The following is a 17,930-nucleotide window of genomic DNA, read 5'->3' on the forward strand; positions in this document are numbered from 1 at the left end:
GCTCTTCTGAATCTTGGGAAAGCTGGATTCCCTACCTTGCACTTGAAGGTGAAGGTGGCTTTTCCTTCATTATTCCACCGTACTCTCTGGATCATTTTTCCTGATAGGATATTACAATATACAAACAATCCCCCACCCTCCACAACCACCACCCTTTAAGATGGTAAAAATTATATGTTTGTTCTCAGGAAAGCTGGGTGACTACCACAACTTGTTTAGCTTTTAAGGGGCCATACTGAATTTTCCTTTCAGTTATGTAATGATAGATCTGCCCAGTGCGCAGGATGGGCTGTGTCATTACATAACTGGAGTGATTCAGCTTTCCTGCTTCTGGGAAAGCTGAGTGATATCAGAGATGTGCCCTTTTAATAGCTTTTAAAGGGCCAAACCCAGCTTTCCTAAGAATGGTCAGTTCTGAGCAGATCTGACAGAGGAAGATATATCATTATAAAACTAGGACATTTTGACACTCAGGGGCCCTGGGAAAGCAGGGTGACGACCAGTATGGGCTACTAGCATTGCGCAGAGGTCAGGTCTGGGCTTCACTGATAATTTCTGTCTTGAGTCATTGTGAAACTAAGAATGAGAACCTCGTCCCCCCCGATGGATATGGAGCACTCTGGCCAGGTGGAGGGGAACTTGACTCTTTTGAGAAGTTTCACTGATTTTTCAAGTTCTGATCGCCTTTGTTTCTTCTTCTTCTTTTATTACAGGAATTTGTCAAAAAAATATCAAACCAAGAAAAACTCCAAAGAAGAGGAAGAGTCAAAGTGAGTGTCCGGCGGGGGGAGGGTGCAGCCGTACAGATAGAAAGTCCCCACACTGCACTGTCCCTTAAAGGGACATTCCCAGTACAGTTTTAGAACGTGCCAAGAAGAGCTGACTTGTGGGATGAATACAGGACAACTCTCTGTCTTTCACCATTGAAATTAAAGGGGAGTGTGCACTTCTATCATCTCTCCAGTGCATCTAAAACAAAACACTGCTACAAATTTGTTCAGAGTTCTCTGTCGCTGTGGTAACAGACTACAAACAATCCATTCGTAGTCAGGGGTAATCCTGCAGACTGGACAGATGGTGCGGATCAGACTGCACAGGATTTGTCTGCTTGCAGAAGTTTTCCCACCCTTTCATAGGAGTCGCGTCTTCATGCATTTTCCCCAGCTCGCATTCCTTCCGGAGGGGATTGGGGGGCACATACGGGGGGGGAGCTGTAATTCATGAGTAGTCACTGACCGGCTGCTGTCATACGGCAGGTACACATCATGTAAAGCCTTCCAGACCACACTGAACGAGATGAACGACTACGCCGGGCAGCACGAGGTCGTCTCCGAGAACATGACGTCCATGATCATGGCGGAGCTGACGCGCTTCGTGCAGGAGCTGAAGCAGGAGAGGAAATCGGTGAGTACCGCGTCTCTGCGCGAGACGTCACATCTGATTGGTCGGGAGGTTCTGCCCATTCAAAGAATGTTCCACAGCTTATCAAACACTCTGCAGTTCTCACAAGTTTGATGCTTGCTGTCAGTGAATGGAAACTTCTTTGTTTTTATCCGAAAGCTGAAAATCAGGCTGGACCTTATACTTCTCACAGCTGAAGGGTTGTTTCAGTTGTAGCCTCTCTGTGAGCTGAACACATCCGCACCAGGCTCTCCTCTGCCCTGATAGCTTGTTACAATAAGTCACAACCTCCATAAGAATGAATAAAAATCTGTTTTTATTTATGAAAAAAATGCACAAACACCATAAAAATGCCATGCTGACTAGTGAATGGCATAATGAATAAGGGAACAATATCCGTACAATAATGATAGATAGAGGTTAACAGCGCAAAAACAGGAGGCACAGAGGAAACATGGAATATAAAGGTGAAAAAGGTTGTTTTGTATAGCTTTCAGTTATACAGGCATATATGTAGGCATATACTGTGTATTTAAGGTTCAGTGCCAGAGAATATAGAAAGGAAAAAAAAATAAATATCTATATATATAATTGCCTAAGGGTTTTTCCGTCTGTCTTTCTGTCTGTCTGTCTGTCTGTCCTGGAAATCCCGGCCCTCTGATTGGTCGAGGCCGCCAGGCCTCGACCAATCAGCGACGAGCACAGCGACGATGATGTCATAAAGGACGTAGACTTCCTGCGCCTCTGATTGGTCGAGGCCGCCAGGCCTCGACCAATCAGCGACGAGCACAGCGACGATGATGTCATAAAGGACGTAGACTTTCTGCGCCTCTGATTGGTCGAGGCCGCCAGGCCTCGACCAATCAGCGACGAGCACAGCGACGATGTCATAAAGGACGTAGACTTCCTGCGTCTCTGATTGGTCGAGGCCTGGCGGCCTCGACCAATCAGCAACGGGCACAGCGACGATGATGTCATAATGGTTGCCATGGTGACGATGATGTCATAAAGGTTGTCTCGACCAATCAGCAACGGGCACAGCGACGATGATGTCATAATGGTTGCCATGGTGACGATGATGTCATAAAGGTTGTCTCGACCAATCAGCAACGGGCACAGCGACGATGATGTCATAATGGTTGCCATGGTGACGATGATGTCATAAAGGTTGTCTCGACCAATCAGCAACGGGCACAGCGACGATGATGTCATAATGGTTGCCATGGCGACGATGATGTCATAAAAGTTGCCTCGACCAATCAGCGACGGACACAGTCTGCTGCGAATTCTGGAATCATCATTGTCCATATACTACGGGGACATGCATATTCTAGAATACCCGATGCGTTAGAATCGGGCCACAATCTAGTGTGTATATATATATATATATATATATATATATATATATATATACCATAAAAATTGGAACAGCACAATGCTCACCGGTGGGTGCCTGGCCTCCTGGGCAAGATGGTCCACTCATCTGCCCACATGTATACAAAAATAAGCAAATGAAGGCAGCACTCCAACTCCTCTTGAAGGTGAAAAATGTGACTTTATTGAACCCACATCTCTGTGCGACGTTTCGGCTCACACTGAGCCTTTCTCAAGCCTTTCTGAGCCTTTCTGTCTGTCTGTCTGTCTGTCCTGGAAATCCAGGCGGCCTCGACCAATCAGCAACGGGCACAGCGACGATGATGTCATAAAGGATGTAGAAATCCCACGTTTCTGATTCAGCGACGGGCACAGTATCGACGTAGATGTCATAATGGTTGCCATGGCGATGATGATGTAATAAAGGTTGCCTCGACCAATCAGCGACGGGCACAGTCTGCCGCGAATTCTGGAATAATCATTGTCCATATACTACGGGGACATGCATATTCTAGAATACCCGATGCGTTAGAATCGGGCCACAATCTAGTCTAGTGGAATATAAAGGTGAAAAAGGTTGTTTTGTATAGCTTTCAGTTATACAGGCATATATGTAGGCATATACTGTGTATTTAAGGTTCAGTGCCAGAGAATATAGAAAGGAAAAAAAAAAAATATCTATATATATAATTGCCTAAGGGTTTTTCTGTCTGTCTGTCCTGGAAATCCCGGCCCTCTGATTGGTCGAGGCCTGGCGGCCTCGACCAATCAGAGACGGGCACAGTATCGACGTAGAAATCCCGCGCCTCTGATTGCTGTCAATCAGCGACGATGATGTCATAAAGGACGTAGACTTCCTGCGTCTCTGATTGGTCGAGGCCGCCAGGCCTCGACCAATCAGCAACGGGCACAGCGACGATGATGTCATAATGGTTGCCATGGCGACAATGATGTCATAAAGGTTGCCTCGACCAATCAGCGACGGGCACAGCGACGATGATGTCAATGGTTTCCATGGCGACGATGATGTCATAAAGGTTGCCTCGACCAATCAGCGACGGGCACAGTCTGCTGCGAATTCTGGAATCATCATTGTCCATATACTACGGGGACATGCATATTCTAGAATAACCGATGCGTTAGAATCGGGCCACAATCTAGTATATATATAATTGCCTAAGGGTTTTTCCGTCTGTCTGTCTGTCTGTCCTGGAAATCCCGCGTCTCTGATTGGTCGAGGCCGCTAGGCCTCGACCAGTCAGCGACGGGCACAGTATCGACGTAGAAATCCCGCGTGGCGGCCTCGACCAATCAGCGACGGGCACAGCGACGATGATGTCATAAAGGACGTAGACATCCCACGTTTCTGATTCAGCGACGGGCACAGTATCGACGTAGATGTCATAATGGTTGCCATGGCGACGATGATGTCATAAAGGTTGCCTCGACCAATCAGCGACGGGCACAGTCTGCCGCGAATTCTGGAATCATCATTGTCCATATACTACGGGGACATGCATATTCTAGAATACCCGATGCGTTAGAATCGGGCCACAATCTAGTATATATATATATGATATTAAGTGGCACTGACAAGTCAGTATTGGTGTAAAGATATAATGTATCCTGGCAATCCCTCACTATAGTGCTAATTCACAGCCCATTTGGGAAATGGGTCAGCTCTACCCCCGTAGAAGCCCACGCAGAATGTGTGTGGGGGTATTGGGGAGTACACCCTGGGACATGGGTGAGGCGCTCTAACCTTTTCTATATGTTATGTAGCATGCAGATTGCCTGTGTTTCTGGATTACAACAATGCAGATATACACATATATACAGTATGGGCTGTGAATCGGCACTTTAGTGAGAGACAGCCTCCATTGTATCTTTGCATCAATATTGTCAGTGCCACCTAATATATATATTTTTCCTCTCTATATCCTCTGGCACTGAACCTTAAATACACTGCATATGCCTACATATATGCGTCGGTGGCTATCCATGGTGTATACGTCCAGGCTTATAACTGAAAGATATACAAAGCAACCCTTTTTCACCTTTATTCCCATGTTTTCTCTGTGCCTCCTGATTGAGCGCTATCTGTTAACCTCATCTATCATTCTTGTATGGATATTAGTCCCTTATTCATTATGCCATCTACTAGCCAGTATGGCATTTTTTGTGGTGTTTATGCTTTTTTTTATTAAGTAAAAACTGATTTGTATTTATTTATTTATTTTTTTGGGAGGTTGTGACTTCTTAGGCTATGTTCACACTTTGCGTTGTCCTTCTGCGGGTTCTCCCGCAGCGGATTTGATAAATCTGCAGGGCAAAACAACTGCGGTTCTCCCTGCAGATTTATTGCGGTTTGTTCCGCGTTTTCCGCTGCGGGTTTCCGCCTATACTATTGATGCTGCATATGCAGCAATATGCAGTATCAATAGTAATGTTAAAAATAATAAAAATTGGTTATACTCACCCTCTGACGTCCCGATCTCCTCGACGCTGCACCCGGCGGTCCGGTTCCAAAGATGCTGTGCGAGAAGGACCCTTCGTGACGTCACGGTCATGTGACCGCGACGTCACCGCAGGTCCTGGTCGCACAGCAACTCTGACCGGACGGCCGCGTGCAGCGCTGAAGACTTCAGTGGGTGAGTATAACATGATTTTTTATTTTTTAACCCCAAATATGGTTCCCAGGGCCTGGAGGAGAGTCTCCTCTCCTCCACCCCGGGTAGGAACCGCACATTATCCGCTTACTTCCCGCAACGTGGGCACAGCCCCATGCGGGAAGTAAGCGGTTCAATGTATTCCTATGGGTGCAGAATCGCAGCGATTCTGCACAAAGAAGTGACGTGCTGCGGGTTGTAAACCGCTGCGTTCCCGCGCGGTTTTTCCCGCATCATGTGCACAGCGGTTTGCGGTTTCCATAGGGTTTACATGTTACTGTAAACGCTATGGAAACTGCTGCGGACCCGCAGCATCAAAATCGCGGCGGTTCTGCGGTAAAAACCGCAAAGTGTGAATATAGCCTTAGTCTTTATAGGTTATATTCATTGTTCAGTCCTCTCCTAATTCAGGCCTGTTAACCCCTGCAGGGGTGGTGGTGGCGACTGTAATCTACTGCAGACGTGAAATGAGCGTGATCCTGATCCTGCCGCAGGACATTCTGAACAATTAGAGGATGACTGTGTGCCGGACCACCGGAGGGGAGAACCCTTACGTATCAGGATGGGGGAGGGGCGGTCATGCGAGGCCATTCACGTCCTCTCAGCTGCACATAATGCATCATCATACAATGGAGGGACCAGCAGAGATGCCGAGGATGGTGCCGCTTGTTACTGTCCTGTCTCTTGAGAGAAGGCGGCTGCTGCCAACCCATTGTCAGCCCGCATCTGCTAGCTCTCTGACAACAGCCCCACACCGGCATCATAAATAATGCACATATCGACCATGCACCGCTCTACAGGGTGAGCCACCTCCTCCGTGTTATCCTGTTCTCACGGTTCTGCAGGGTGAGGGGCCTCCTCCATGTTATCATCCCGACCCAGTTCTGTAGGGTGACTCGCCTCCTCCGTGTTATTCTGTGCACACGGTTCTGCGGGGTTGTGCCGCCTCCTCCGTGTTATCCTCTGCGCATGGTTCTGCAAAATGAGCTGCCTCCTCCATGTTATCCTCCGCGCACAGTTCTGCAAATTGACCTGCCTCCTCCATGTTATCCTTTGCGGACGGTTCTGCAGGTTGAGCCTCCTCAATGTTGTCACCCGAGCACGGTTTTGCAGGGTGAGGTGCCTTCCGTGTTGTCAGTCGAGCACGGTTCTGCAGGGTGAGGGGCCTCCTCCGTGTTATCCTCCGTGCACGGTTCTGCAGGGTGAGCGGCCTCCTCCGTGTTGTCAGCCGAGCATGGTTTTGCAGGGTGAGGTGCCTCTTCCGTGTTGTGAGCTGAATACAGTTCTTCAGGGTGAGGGGCCTCCTCCGTGTTGTCAGCCGAGCACGGTTCTGCAGGGTGAGGGGCTTTCTCCGTGTTGTCAGCCGAGCACGGTTCTGCAGGGTGAGGGGCTTTCTCCGTGTTGTCAGCCGAGCACGGTTCCACAGGGTACTCCTCAGTACTGTCAGCTGAGCACAGTTCTGCAGGGTGAGGTGCCTCCTCCTTGTTGTGAGCCGAGTATGGTTCTTCAGGGTGAGGGGCCTCCTCCATGCTGTGAGTCAGGCACGGTTCTTCAGGGTGAGGGGCCTCCTGCATGCTTTGAGTCGGGCACGGTTCTTCAGGGTGAGGGCCTCCTCCATGTTGTGAGCCGAGCACAGTCCTGCGGGGTGAGGTGCCTCCTCCATGTTGTCAGTCGAGTATGGTTCTTCAGGGTGAGGGGCCGCCTCCGTGTTGTGAGCCGAGTACGGTTCTTCAGGGTGAGGCGCCTCCTCCGTGTTATCCTCCGTGCACGGTTCTGCAGGGTCAGGGGCCTCCTCCGTGTACGGTTTTGCAAGGTGAGGGGCCTCCTCCGTGTTATCCTCCGTGCACGGTTCTGCAGGGTGAGGGGCCTCCTCCGTGTTATCCTCTGCGCATGGTTCTGCAAAATGAGCTGCCTCCTCCATGTTATCCTCCGCGCATGGTTCTGCAAATTGAACCGCCTCTGCAAATTGACCCGCCTCCTCCATGTTATTGTTTTCGGACGGTTCTGCAGGTTGAGCCTCCTCAATATTGTCACCCGAGCATGGTTTTGCAGGGTGAGGTGCCTCCTCCGTGTTGTCAGTCGAGCACGGTTCTGCAGGGTGAGGGGCCTCTTCCGTGTTGTGAGCTGAATACGGTTCTTCAGGGTGAGGGGCCTCCTCCGTGTTGTCAGCCGAGCACGGTTCTGCAGGGTGAGGGGCTTTCTCTGTGTTGTCAGCCGAGCATGGTTCCACAGGGTCAGGGTACTCCTCAGTACTGTCAGCTGAGCATGGTTCTGCAGGGTGAAGGGCCTCCTCCATGTTGTGAGTCGAGCACGGTTCTGCCGGGTGAGGGGCCTTCTCCGTGTTGTGAGCCGAGTATGGTTCTTCAGGGTGAGGGGCCGCCTCCGTGTTGTGAGCCGAGTACGGTTCTTCAGGGTGAGGCGCCTCCTCCGTGTTATCCTCCGTGCACGGTTCTGCAGGGTCAGGGGCCTCCTCCGTGTACGGTTTTGCAAGGTGAGGGGCCTCCTCCGTGTTATCCTCCGTGCACGGTTCTTCAGGGTGAGGGGCCTCCTGCATGCTTTGAGTCGGGCACGGTTCTTCAGGGTGAGGGCCTCCTCCATGTTGTGAGCCGAGCACAGTCCTGCGGGGTGAGGTGCCTCCTCCATGTTGTCAGTCGAGTATGGTTCTTCAGGGTGAGGGGCCGCCTCCGTGTTGTGAGCCGAGTACGGTTCTTCAGGGTGAGGCGCCTCCTCCGTGTTATCCTCCGTGCACGGTTCTGCAGGGTCAGGGGCCTCCTCCGTGTACGGTTTTGCAAGGTGAGGGGCCTCCTCCGTGTTATCCTCCGTGCACGGTTCTGCAGGGTGAGGGGCCTCCTCCGTGTTATCCTCTGCGCATGGTTCTGCAAAATGAGCTGCCTCCTCCATGTTATCCTCCGCGCATGGTTCTGCAAATTGAACCGCCTCTGCAAATTGACCCGCCTCCTCCATGTTATTGTTTTCGGACGGTTCTGCAGGTTGAGCCTCCTCAATATTGTCACCCGAGCATGGTTTTGCAGGGTGAGGTGCCTCCTCCGTGTTGTCAGTCGAGCACGGTTCTGCAGGGTGAGGGGCCTCTTCCGTGTTGTGAGCTGAATACGGTTCTTCAGGGTGAGGGGCCTCCTCCGTGTTGTCAGCCGAGCACGGTTCTGCAGGGTGAGGGGCTTTCTCTGTGTTGTCAGCCGAGCATGGTTCCACAGGGTCAGGGTACTCCTCAGTACTGTCAGCTGAGCATGGTTCTGCAGGGTGAAGGGCCTCCTCCATGTTGTGAGTCGAGCACGGTTCTGCCGGGTGAGGGGCCTTCTCCGTGTTGTGAGCCGAGCACAGTTCTGCGGGGTGAGGGGCCTCCTCCGTGTTGTCAGTCGAGTACGGTTCTTCAGGGTGAGGGGCCTCCTCTGTGTTGTGAGCCGTGCACGGTTCTGCAGGGTGAGGGGCCTCCTCCATTTTATCCCCCATGCACGGTTCTGCAGGATGAGGGGCCTCCTCCGCGTTATCAGCTGAGCACGGTTCCGCAGGGTGCCTCACCTCCTCCGTATTTTTAGCCAAGCACGGTTCTGCAGGTTGACAGGCCTCCTCCATGTTGTTAGCCGAGCACAGTTCTGCAGGGTGAGGGGCCTTCTCCGTGTTGTTAGCCGAGCATGGTTCTGAAGGGTGAGGGGCCTCCTCCTTGTTTTTAGCCAAGCACGGCTCTGCAGGTTGACAGGCCTCCTCCATTTTGTGAGCCGAGCACGGTTTTTCAGGGTGAGGGGCCTCCTCCATGCTTTGAGCTGAGCACGGAGGGGCTCTGCAGGGTGAGTGGCTTCATCAGTGTTGCGATCCTTGCACGGTTCTGCAGGGTGAGGTGCCTCCTCCATGTTTCCCTCCGTGCATGGTTATGCAGGGGCAGGGGCCTCCTCCGTGTTTTCCTCCGTACACGGTTCTGCAGGGTGAGGGACCTCCTCTGTGTTATCCTCCGTGCACGGTTCTGCAGGGTGAGGGGCCGCCTCCGTGTTCTCCTCCGTGCACGGTTCTGCAGGGTGAGGGGCCTCCGTGTTTTTCTCCGTGCACAGTTCTGCAGGGGCCTCCTCCGTGTTTTCCTCCGTACACGGTTCTGCAGTGTGAGGGACCTCCTCCGTGTTTTCCTCCATACATGGTTCTGCAGGGTGAGGGGCCTCCTCCGTGTTATCCTCCGTGCACGGTTCTGCAGGGTCAGGGGCCTCCTCCGTGTACGGTTTTGCAAGGTGAGGGGCCTCCTCCGTGTTATCCTCCGTGCACGGTTCTGCAGGGTGAGGGGCCTCCTCCGTGTTATCCTCTGCGCATGGTTCTGCAAAATGAGCTGCCTCCTCCATGTTATCCTCCGCACATGGTTCTGCAAATTGAACCGCCTCTGCAAATTGACCCGCCTCCTCCATGTTATTGTTTTCGGACGGTTCTGCAGGTTGAGCCTCCTCAATATTGTCACCCGAGCATGGTTTTGCAGGGTGAGGTGCCTCCTCCGTGTTGTCAGTCGAGCACGGTTCTGCAGGGTGAGGGGCCTCTTCCGTGTTGTGAGCTGAATACGGTTCTTCAGGGTGAGGGGCCTCCTCCGTGTTGTCAGCCGAGCACGGTTCTGCAGGGTGAGGGGCTTTCTCTGTGTTGTCAGCCGAGCATGGTTCCACAGGGTCAGGGTACTCCTCAGTACTGTCAGCTGAGCATGGTTCTGCAGGGTGAAGGGCCTCCTCCATGTTGTGAGTCGAGCACGGTTCTGCCGGGTGAGGGGCCTTCTCCGTGTTGTGAGCCGAGTATGGTTCTTCAGGGTGAGGGGCCGCCTCCGTGTTGTGAGCCGAGTACGGTTCTTCAGGGTGAGGCGCCTCCTCCGTGTTATCCTCCGTGCACGGTTCTGCAGGGTCAGGGGCCTCCTCCGTGTACGGTTTTGCAAGGTGAGGGGCCTCCTCCGTGTTATCCTCCGTGCACGGTTCTTCAGGGTGAGGGGCCTCCTGCATGCTTTGAGTCGGGCACGGTTCTTCAGGGTGAGGGCCTCCTCCATGTTGTGAGCCGAGCACAGTCCTGCGGGGTGAGGTGCCTCCTCCATGTTGTCAGTCGAGTATGGTTCTTCAGGGTGAGGGGCCGCCTCCGTGTTGTGAGCCGAGTACGGTTCTTCAGGGTGAGGCGCCTCCTCCGTGTTATCCTCCGTGCACGGTTCTGCAGGGTCAGGGGCCTCCTCCGTGTACGGTTTTGCAAGGTGAGGGGCCTCCTCCGTGTTATCCTCCGTGCACGGTTCTGCAGGGTGAGGGGCCTCCTCCGTGTTATCCTCTGCGCATGGTTCTGCAAAATGAGCTGCCTCCTCCATGTTATCCTCCGCGCATGGTTCTGCAAATTGAACCGCCTCTGCAAATTGACCCGCCTCCTCCATGTTATTGTTTTCGGACGGTTCTGCAGGTTGAGCCTCCTCAATATTGTCACCCGAGCATGGTTTTGCAGGGTGAGGTGCCTCCTCCGTGTTGTCAGTCGAGCACGGTTCTGCAGGGTGAGGGGCCTCTTCCGTGTTGTGAGCTGAATACGGTTCTTCAGGGTGAGGGGCCTCCTCCGTGTTGTCAGCCGAGCACGGTTCTGCAGGGTGAGGGGCTTTCTCTGTGTTGTCAGCCGAGCATGGTTCCACAGGGTCAGGGTACTCCTCAGTACTGTCAGCTGAGCATGGTTCTGCAGGGTGAAGGGCCTCCTCCATGTTGTGAGTCGAGCACGGTTCTGCCGGGTGAGGGGCCTTCTCCGTGTTGTGAGCCGAGCACAGTTCTGCGGGGTGAGGGGCCTCCTCCGTGTTGTCAGTCGAGTACGGTTCTTCAGGGTGAGGGGCCTCCTCTGTGTTGTGAGCCGTGCACGGTTCTGCAGGGTGAGGGGCCTCCTCCATTTTATCCCCCATGCACGGTTCTGCAGGATGAGGGGCCTCCTCCGCGTTATCAGCTGAGCACGGTTCCGCAGGGTGCCTCACCTCCTCCGTATTTTTAGCCAAGCACGGTTCTGCAGGTTGACAGGCCTCCTCCATGTTGTTAGCCGAGCACAGTTCTGCAGGGTGAGGGGCCTTCTCCGTGTTGTTAGCCGAGCATGGTTCTGAAGGGTGAGGGGCCTCCTCCTTGTTTTTAGCCAAGCACGGCTCTGCAGGTTGACAGGCCTCCTCCATTTTGTGAGCCGAGCACGGTTTTTCAGGGTGAGGGGCCTCCTCCATGCTTTGAGCTGAGCACGGAGGGGCTCTGCAGGGTGAGTGGCTTCATCAGTGTTGCGATCCTTGCACGGTTCTGCAGGGTGAGGTGCCTCCTCCATGTTTCCCTCCGTGCATGGTTATGCAGGGGCAGGGGCCTCCTCCGTGTTTTCCTCCGTACACGGTTCTGCAGGGTGAGGGACCTCCTCTGTGTTATCCTCCGTGCACGGTTCTGCAGGGTGAGGGGCCGCCTCCGTGTTCTCCTCCGTGCACGGTTCTGCAGGGTGAGGGGCCTCCGTGTTTTTCTCCGTGCACAGTTCTGCAGGGGCCTCCTCCGTGTTTTCCTCCGTACACGGTTCTGCAGTGTGAGGGACCTCCTCCGTGTTTTCCTCCATACATGGTTCTGCAGGGTGAGGGGCCTCCTCCGTGTTGTCCTCCATGCACGGTTCTGCAGGGTGAGGGGCCTCCTCCGTGTTATCCTCCGTGCACGGTTCTGCAGGGTGAGGGGCCTCCTCCGTGTTATCCTCCGTGCACGGTTCTGCAGGGTGAGGGACCTCCTCCGTGTTATCCTCCGTGCACGGTTCTGCAGGGTGAGGGGCCTCCTCCGTGTTATCCTCCGTGCACGGTTCTGCAGGGTGAGGGGCCTCCTCCGTGTTATCCTCCGTGCACGGTTCTGCAGGGTGAGGGGCCTCCTCCGTGTTGTCCTCCGTACACGGTTCTGCAGGGTGAGGTGCCTTCTCCGTGTTGTCCTCCGTGCACGGTTCTGCAGGGTGAGGGACCTCCTCCGTGTTATCCTCCGTGCACGGTTCTGCAGGGTGAGGGGCCTCCTCCGTGTTTTCCTCCGTACACGGTTCTGCAGGGTGAGGGGCCTCCTCCGTGTTTTCCTCCGTACACGGTTCTGCAGGGTGAGGGACCTCCTCCGTGTTTTCCTCCGTGCACGGTTCTGCAGGGTGAGGGGCCTCCTCCGTGTTATCCTCCGTGCACGGTTCTGCAGGGTGAGGGGCCTCCTCCGTGTTATCCTCCGTGCACGGTTCTGCAGGGTGAGAGGCCTCCTCCGTTTTATCCTCCGTGCACGGTTCTGCAGGGTGAGGGGCCTCCTCCGTGTTATCCTCCGTGCACGGTTCTGCAGGGTGAGGGGCCTCCTCCGTGTTATCCTCCGTGCACGGTTCTGCAGGGTGAGGGGCCTCCTCCGTGTTATCCTCCGTGCACGGTTCTGCAGGGTGAGGGGCTTTCTCCGTGTTATCCTCCGTGCACGGTTCTGCAGGGTGAGGGGCCTTCTCCGTGTTAGCCTCCGTGCACGGTTCTGCAGGGTGAGGGGCCTCCTCCGTGTTATCCTCCGTGCACGGTTCTGCAGGGTGAGGGGCCTCCTCCGTGTTATCCTCCGTGCACGGTTCTGCAGGGTGAGGGGCCTCCTCCGTGTTATCCTCCGTGCACGGTTCTGCAGGGTGAGGGGCCTCCTCCGTGTTATCCTCCGTGCACGGTTCTGCAGGGTGAGGGGCCTCCTCCGTGTTATCCTCCGTGCACGGTTCTGCAGGGTGAGGGGCCTTCTCCGTGTTATCCTCCGTGCACGGTTCTGCAGGGTGAGGGGCCTCCTCCGTGTTATCCTCCGTGCACGGTTCTGCAGGGTGAGGGGCCTCCTCCGTGTTATCCTCCGTGCACGGTTCTGCAGGGTGAGGGGCCTCCTCCGTGTTATCCTCCGTGCACGGTTCTGCAGGGTGAGGGGCCTCCTCCGTGTTATCCTCCGCGCACGGTTCTGCAGGGTGAGGGGCCTCCTCCGTGTTATCCTCCGTGCACGGTTCTGCAGGGTGAGGGACCTCCTCCGTGTTATCCTCCGTGCACGGTTCTGCAGGGTGAGGGGCCTCCTCCTTGTTTTTAGCCAAGCACGGCTCTGCAGGTTGACAGGCCTCCTCCATTTTGTGAGCCGAGCACGGTTTTTCAGGGTGAGGGGCCTCCTCCATGCTTTGAGCTGAGCACGGAGGGGCTCTGCAGGGTGAGTGGCTTCATCAGTGTTGCGATCCTTGCACGGTTCTGCAGGGTGAGGTGCCTCCTCCATGTTTCCCTCCGTGCATGGTTATGCAGGGGCAGGGGCCTCCTCCGTGTTTTCCTCCGTACACGGTTCTGCAGGGTGAGGGACCTCCTCTGTGTTATCCTCCGTGCACGGTTCTGCAGGGTGAGGGGCCGCCTCCGTGTTCTCCTCCGTGCACGGTTCTGCAGGGTGAGGGGCCTCCGTGTTTTTCTCCGTGCACAGTTCTGCAGGGGCCTCCTCCGTGTTTTCCTCCGTACACGGTTCTGCAGTGTGAGGGACCTCCTCCGTGTTTTCCTCCATACATGGTTCTGCAGGGTGAGGGGCCTCCTCCGTGTTGTCCTCCATGCACGGTTCTGCAGGGTGAGGGGCCTCCTCCGTGTTATCCTCCGTGCACGGTTCTGCAGGGTGAGGGGCCTCCTCCGTGTTATCCTCCGTGCACGGTTCTGCAGGGTGAGGGACCTCCTCCGTGTTATCCTCCGTGCACGGTTCTGCAGGGTGAGGGGCCTCCTCCGTGTTATCCTCCGTGCACGGTTCTGCAGGGTGAGGGGCCTCCTCCGTGTTATCCTCCGTGCACGGTTCTGCAGGGTGAGGGGCCTCCTCCGTGTTGTCCTTCGTACACGGTTCTGCAGGGTGAGGTGCCTTCTCCGTGTTATCCTCCGTGCACGGTTCTGCAGGGTGAGGGACCTCCTCCGTGTTATCCTCCGTGCACGGTTCTGCAGGGTGAGGGGCCTCCTCCGTGTTTTCCTCCGTACACGGTTCTGCAGGGTGAGGGGCCTCCTCCGTGTTTTCCTCCGTACACGGTTCTGCAGGGTGAGGGACCTCCTCCGTGTTTTCCTCCGTGCACGGTTCTGCAGGGTGAGGGGCCTCCTCCGTGTTATCCTCCGTGCACGGTTCTGCAGGGTGAGGGGCCTCCTCCGTGTTATCCTCCGTGCACGGTTCTGCAGGGTGAGAGGCCTCCTCCGTTTTATCCTCCTTGCACGATTCTGCAGGGTGAGGGGCCTCCTCCGTTTTATCCTCCGTGCACGGTTCTGCAGGGTGAGGGGCCTCCTCCGTGTTATCCTCCGTGCACGGTTCTGCAGGGTGAGGGGCCTCCTCCGTGTTATCCTCCGTGCACGGTTCTGCAGGGTGAGGGGCCTCCTCCGTGTTATCCTCCGTGCACGGTTCTGCAGGGTGAGGGGCTTTCTCCGTGTTATCCTCCGTGCATGGTTCTGCAGGGTGAGGGGCCTTCTCCGTGTTAGCCTCCGTGCACGGTTCTGCAGGGTGAGGGGCCTCCTCCGTGTTATCCTCCGTGCACGGTTCTGCAGGGTGAGGGGCCTCCTCCGTGTTATCCTCCGTGCACGGTTCTGCAGGGTGAGGGGCCTCCTCCGTGTTATCCTCCGTGCACGGTTCTGCAGGGTGAGGGGCCTCCTCCGTGTTATCCTCCGTGCACGGTTCTGCAGGGTGAGGGGCCTCCTCCGTGTTATCCTCCGTGCACGGTTCTGCAGGGTGAGGGGCCTTCTCCGTGTTATCCTCCGTGCACGGTTCTGCAGGGTGAGGGGCCTCCTCCGTGTTATCCTCCGTGCACGGTTCTGCAGGGTGAGGGGCCTCCTCCGTGTTATCCTCCGTGCACGGTTCTGCAGGGTGAGGGGCCTCCTCCGTGTTATCCTCCGTGCACGGTTCTGCAGGGTGAGGGGCCTCCTCCGTGTTATCCTCCGTGCACGGTTCTGCAGGGTGAGGGGCCTCCTCCGTGTTATCCTCCGTGCACGGTTCTGCAGGGTGAGGGGCCTTCTCCGTGTTATCCTCCGTGCACGGTTCTGCAGGGTGAGGGGCCTTCTCCGTGTTATCCTTCGTGCACGGTTCTGCAGGGTGAGGGGCCTCCTCCGTGTTATCCTCCGTGCACGGTTCTGCAGGGTGAGGGGCCTTCTCCGTGTTATCCTCCGTGCACGGTTCTGCAGGGTGAGGGGCCTCCTCCGTGTTATCCTCCGTGCACGGTTCTGCAGGGTGAGGGGCCTCCTCCGTGTTATCCTCCGTGCACGGTTCTGCAGGGTGAGGGGCCTCCTCCGTGTTATCCTCCGTGCACGGTTCTGCAGGGTGAGGGGCCTTCTCCGTGTTATCCTCCGTGCACGGTTCTGCAGGGTGAGGGGCCTTCTCCGTGTTATCCTCCGTGCACGGTTCTGCAGGGTGAGGGGCCTCCTCCGTGTTATCCTCCGTGCACGGTTCTGCAGGGTGAGGGGCCTCCTCCGTGTTATCCTCCGTGCACGGTTCTGCAGGGTGAGGGGCCTCCTCCGTGTTATCCTCCGTGCACGGTTCTGCAGGGTGAGGGGCCTTCTCCGTGTTATCCTCCGTGCACGGTTCTGCAGGGTAAGCCTCTACCTTCCGCCCTCGGCTTTTCTTAGAATACCGGCTGCGTTTCCTGCATCGTTTTATGGCTTCCTGTTTGACTTTTGCTATTCTCACCTTTCCTTGCACCTCGCTCTTCTTCTTTGTCCTGAATCAGGTGCTGCTCATCCTGAGCTTTTTTCCCTCATGAATGAACCTTACCCTTGTACATAGCGGTTCTTGTTTTGAAGTTAGATTTTATTAGTTCTTCACCATATTCATCATTTTTGCTTTCTGTAAATTTTGGTTTCCTGCTAAAGCAGCATCCTGCTCACACAGCTGAGGGTTTGCTCCAATTCCATCCAACCCAGGCAATCCTGTGAGCTCCAGTCTGGTACATTACACCTACACTGATATATCGTCACAAGGTGTCGGAGCAGGAGAGATTGATGCAGATGATTGCCTACAGTTGATACAATTGTCACAAACGCTCAGCTGTGAATAATGACAACTGGATCAGGAAATTTTTATAGCCACAATGTATAATCTATTCACTGACAGCAAGTCGACATCTTGTAAATGATGATGTAAAAAAATCTTACTCCGCCTTCACCATGTTTTCTTCAAGAGTGGAGAAATGCGACCAGCAGAGACCTTTTTAATGTGCACTGGCCCTTTAAATACACTTGATCATTGTTCGCTTTTTCACCTCTGTTCTTTGCAGAGTTTTCCCCAGTTAGTTGCCAAATAATGTGCAAATCCATTGTGCTAGGTGGACCTAAAACTCGGTGCCTAAGAATGCTGGGAGTGATGGTCCGATCTTCCCACAGGGATTCAGTGATTGTCCCGCTCTCACTGTGATGACACATCGGCCGCTTGTCCTGTCAGTGCTCTGCATATATGAGCAATCGCTGAGCTAATATTTACCATCAGCCCATTCTGTAATAATGTAATGGCGCTGGTGGGGATGGGGGGCGAGGGCGCCAGTGGGTATAGGGGAGAGGGCACTGGTGGAGATGGGGCAAGGGCGCCAATGGGGGCAAGAGCAGTGGTGGGGATGGGGGTGATAGCAAAAGTGATGGTAAAGGCTATGGTGTTGGGGATCGGGGGTGTGTGCAGATGGGGAGGGCGAGGGCACCGATGGGGGTGATGGCACCAGTGAGGGTGGAGGCTATGGTTTTGGTGAGGGTGGGGGCAAGGGCGCTGGTGAGGATGAAGGTGGGTGGGGATGTGGGTGATGGCACCAGTGCGGGTGGAGGCTATGGCTTTGGTGAGGATGAAGGTCGGTGGGGATGTGGGTGATGGCACCAGGGAGGGTGGAGGCTATGCACAATAAAAAAGCAAAGAATCCGCACCACTGCTACAAGGGTTCACTGCGTCTCACAATCACCACAGCCACGTGCCATAAACGCCCCAAAAGGATCGGGTGCTCAATGTGAGAAAAGTATGCAGGAAAATTCCAATGAAAGAAGAAAACTGAGAGCACTCACTGTCCTAAAAATATTCCTTTATTGCAATGGAAAAATCTTCAGCAGGGGAGAATGTGAATAGTGACAGACGACTATACCTGTTCAGGCATGGAGGTCGGTGGGGATGTGAGTTATGGCACCAGTGAGGGTGGAGGCTATTGTTTTGGTGAGGATAAAGGTTGGTGGGGATGTGGGTGATGGCACCAGTGAGGGTGGAGTCTATGATTTTGGTGAGGATGGAGGTCGGTGGTGATGTGGGTGATGGCACCAGTGAGGGTGCAGGCTATGGTTTTGGTGAGGATGGAGGTCAGTGGGGATGTGAGTTATGGCACCAGTGAGGGTGGAGGCTATGGTTTTGGTGAAGATGAAGGTTGGTGGGGACGTGGGTGATGGCACCAGTGAGGGTGGAGGCTATGGTTTTGGTGGGGATGTGGGTGATGGCGATGTAAGTTATGGCACCAGTGAGGATGGAGGCTATGGTTTTGGTGGGGATGTGGGTGATGGCACCAGTGAGGGTGGAGGCTATGGTT

At 54.9% G+C, this 17,930-nt stretch overlaps 1 protein-coding gene across 21 annotated transcripts in view; it reads left to right on the forward strand.

Moving 5' to 3' along the window:
- The window catches only part of FNBP1 (formin binding protein 1), a 109,099-nt gene that overhangs the window by 28,585 nt on the left and 62,584 nt on the right, over positions 1-17,930 (forward strand). For all 21 annotated transcript variants that reach the window (XM_069747521.1, XM_069747502.1, XM_069747522.1 and 18 more), the window contains exons 3-4: positions 714-770; positions 1,257-1,404. In XM_069747521.1, the coding sequence (XP_069603622.1) occupies positions 714-770; positions 1,257-1,404 (205 nt within the window). The remainder of the gene's footprint in view (positions 1-713; positions 771-1,256; positions 1,405-17,930) is intronic.

The sequence above is a fragment of the Ranitomeya imitator genome, chromosome 2, assembly GCF_032444005.1.
Source record: "Ranitomeya imitator isolate aRanImi1 chromosome 2, aRanImi1.pri, whole genome shotgun sequence".
NCBI lineage: Eukaryota > Metazoa > Chordata > Amphibia > Anura > Dendrobatidae > Ranitomeya > Ranitomeya imitator.